Here is a 3991-nt window from a genome sequence, read left to right on the forward strand (position 1 = left end):
AAAAAAAAAAAAAAAAAAAGAAATTAAAAACATTCTTTCATTATGTTACTATAAATTATACTGTGTTTTTTGGTAACGTTTAAATATTCACTCAAGGTTGGGCGCACGTAGCTCAAGCAGCTAAAGCGCCAGCCACATACACCACCAGAGCTGGTGCATTCGAATCCAGCAATGGGCCTGCCAAACAATGAAACTACAACCAAAAAATAGCTAAGCATTGTGGCGGGCACCTTTAATCGCAGTTATTTGGGAGACTGAGGTAAGAAAATCGCTTAAGCCCAGGATTTGGAAGGTGCTATGAGCTGTGGCCATGGCACTCTACCCATGGCAATAGCTTGAGGCTCCCTCTCAAAAAAAAAAAAAAAAAATCACTCAATTAAAGATAAACAACTTGGGAGGGGCCTGTGGCTCAGTGGGTAGGGTGCTGGTCCCATATACTGAGGGTGGCAGGTTCAAACCCAGCACTGACCAAACTGCAACAACAACAAAAAATAGCCAGGCATTGTTGCAGGTGCCTGTAGGCCCAGCTACTTTGGAGGCTAACGCAAGAGAATTGCCTATGAATCACTTAAGCCTAGGAGTTAGAGGTTGCTGTGAGCTGTGTGACACCAGAACAATCTATCAAGGGCAAAAAAGTGAGTCTCTGTCTCTAAAAAATAAAGATAAACAACTCAAGTTAAGAGCCTGCAGCTCAGCAATTAGGGCCCAGGCCACATACGCCGGCATTGGCAGGTTCAAACAGGGCCTGGGCCGGCTGACAACTACAACAGCAAAAAAAATGACTCGGCATTGCGGCAGGCACCTGTAGTCCCAGCTAGTTGGGAGGCTGAGGCAAGACAATCACTTAAGCCCAAGAGTCTGAGATTGCTGTGACCTGTAATGCCATAGCCCTCTACAGAGGGCAACATAATGAGACTCCATCTAAAAAAAAATTAAAAAATAAAAAGATACACAACTTGGCTCACGTTTGTAGCTCAGTGGCTAGGGTGCCAGCCACATACACTAGAGCTGGCAAGTTCGAATCCAGCCTAGGCCTTGCCAAGTACAACAACAACAACAAAATAGACAAGCGTGGCAGGAACCTGTACTCCTAGCTACTTGGAAGGCTGAGGCAAGAGAATCACTTAAGCCCAAGAGTTTGAGGTTACTGTGAGCTGTGACACCAAGGCATTCTACCAAGGGCAACACCTTGAGTCTCTGTCTTAAAAAAAAGAAAAAGAAAAGAAAAACAGATACACAACTCAAGGTTTGACCCCTGTAGTACCCTGGTTACAGTGCCAGCCACATACACTCAGGCTGGTAAGTTCGAAGCCAGCCTGGGCCAGCTAAACAACGACAACTGCAACAAAAAATAGCCGGGCATTGTGATGGGTGCCTGTAGTCCCAGATACTTGGGAGGCTAAGGCAGAAGAATCACTTAAGCCCAAGAGTTTAAGGTTGCTGTGAGCTATGACGCCAAAGCACTCTACTGATGGTGAAACAGTGAGAGATTGTCTTGGAAAAAAAAAAAGGGGCAGTGCCTGTGGCTCAAAGGAATAGGGTGCCAGCCCCATACACTGGAGGTGGCAGCTTCAAACCCGGCACTAGCCAAAAAACAAAAACTGCAAAAACATAAAAAAGCATATAACATTTAAAAAACAAACAAGAATGTGTCACCACAGAAACAAGTTTGATATTATATGACTATTTTTAAGTTAGCAAACATACGCCAGCATCTTTTTCTTTTTCATCTTCCTTGTCATCTTTGTCTTTTTTCTTCTCTTTAGAACTTTCCCCACCATCTGTTTTCTCTTTGGACCTAGATCTACCAAAAAAAGAAGAAAGAAAATGCAAGTGATCATCTATTTGTGCTTAAGAAACATTTATTTCAGAATACTTTTATGTACCTGTATTTTCTTCTTTCGGTAAGAAATAAACTTCTTAAAGTCAACTGGATTTTCAAATTCTATTAATAAATACCTTGAAAACATCATCAAAAAATTAATTCCAGGGCAGTGCCTATGGCTCAGTGAGTAGAGCGGCAGCCCCATATACCAAGGGTGGCAGGTTCAAACCTGGCCCCGGCCAAATTGCAACAAAAAAATAGCTGGGTGTTTTGGCGAGCACCTGTAGTCCCAACTACTCGGGAGGCTGAAGCAAGAGAATCACCAAAGCCCAAGAGCTGGAGGTTGCTTTGAGTGATAAAGTGAGACTCTGTCTTTAAAAAAACAAAATTAATTCCATGACACCAACATCAAACATTACTAAATATTTAGAATTCAACATAAAAACAATTATGAGGGCCAGGTGCAGTGGCTCATGCCTGTAATCCCAGCACTTGGGAGTCCAAGAGGATTGCCTGAGCTCAAGGTTTGAGACCAGCCTGAGCCAGAGTGAGACCATGTCTCTAAAAAAAGCCAGGCAGTATAGTGGGTGCCGGTAGTCCCAGCAACTTGGCTGAGCCAAGAGAATCATTTAAGCCCAGGAGTTTGAGGTTGCTGTGAGCTATGATGTCACAGCACTTTATCAAGGGTGACAAAGTAAGACTGTCTCAAAAAAAAAAAAAATCATGAAATTTAAAAAGGATAGTTAAAATTTAATAAATGAAGAAACATACCAAGATATTCTTCAAGATAATTCATATATGTAAAATACTATTTAATCCCAATATGTTTACATGGTGATCCTATTTATATTGTCTTATAATGAATAAAACTTCTTTTTGTTCGTTTGAGACAGAGTCTCAATCTATTGCCCTGTATAGAGTGCAGCTCAGAGCAACCTCCAACTGCTAGGCTCAAGCAATCCTCCTGCCTCAGTTTTTCTATTTTTAGTAGAGACAGGGTCTCTCTTTTGCTCAGGTTGGTCTTGAACACATGAGCTCAAATAATCCACCCGCTTCAGACTCTCACAGGTAATCCACCACTAGGATTACAGGTGTGAGCCACTGTGCCTAGCCTATATAAAATTTCATAATGTGGTTAAATTTATCAATTTTATTTTTTCCCTTTATAAATGTGGTGCTCTTTTGAGTAATTTAGAAATCACTCCAGATCTGATAAAGATATACAGAGGTAAAGAAGAGATTCTCCAGTATAAAGTTCAGAACAATTTATAGTTTTGCCATCTAATTTGGTCTTTAAGGAACCTCGAATTGCTTTTCATGCACAGAATGAAGTAGGTGGTCTCATTTCACTATAGGATAGGATATATCCCTTGATTTGTTTTTATTTTTTATACACAGAGTTTACTCTATTTCCCCAGGATACAGTACCATGGTATCAGCCTAGCTCTCAGCAACCTCCAACTAGTGGGTTCAAGTGATTCTTCTACCTCACCCTCACAAGTAGCTGGGACTATAGGCACCCACAACTTGTCAGCTAATTTTTCTATTTTTAGTAGAGAGGAGGGTCTCACTGTCACTTAGGCTGGTCTCTAACTCCTGAGCTCAACTGATCCTCCCACCTTAGCCTCCTAGACCAGTAGGATAACAAGCATAAGCCACCATGCCTGGCCAATCACACTACTTTGGCAGGCCAACGCAAGACTATCACTTGAGGACAAGAGTTTAAGATCAGCCTAGGGGTGGCGCCCATAGGGTAGGACACCAGCCACATACATGGAAGTGTGTGGGTTTGAGCCCGGCCTGGGCCAGCTAGAACAACAATGACAAATACAACAAAATAAATGGCCAGACATTGTGGCAGCCGCCCATGGTCCCAGCTACTTGGGAGGCTGAGGTTAAGACAACCACTTGGGCCCAGGAGTATGAGACAGCTGTGAGCTGTGATACCATTGCACTCTACCCCCAGGTGACAGCTTGAGACTCTGTCTCCAAAAAAATAGACCAGACTAGGCAACAAAGTAAGACCCCTCCCCATCTCAACAAAATAAAAAATCAGCTGTCCATGATGGTATGCACCTGTAGTCCCAGCTACTTAGGAGGCCTAGGAAGGAGGATTGCTTGAGCTCAGAAGCTGGCATTTTTTTTTTTTTTTTTTTTAGACAGAGT

The 3991-nt window shown here is 42.4% G+C and overlaps 1 protein-coding gene across 1 annotated transcript in view; it reads right to left on the reverse strand.

Moving 5' to 3' along the window:
• Window positions 1-3991, reverse strand: part of DDX46 (DEAD-box helicase 46) — a 93916-nt gene that overhangs the window by 71037 nt on the left and 18888 nt on the right. The window contains exon 4 of the mRNA XM_023514712.1: window positions 1708-1804. Within this exon, the coding sequence (XP_023370480.1) occupies window positions 1708-1804 (97 nt within the window). The remainder of the gene's footprint in view (window positions 1-1707; window positions 1805-3991) is intronic.

The sequence above is a fragment of the Otolemur garnettii genome, unplaced genomic scaffold, assembly GCF_000181295.1.
Source record: "Otolemur garnettii isolate 467f Iridium unplaced genomic scaffold, OtoGar3 scaffold00003, whole genome shotgun sequence".
NCBI lineage: Eukaryota > Metazoa > Chordata > Mammalia > Primates > Galagidae > Otolemur > Otolemur garnettii.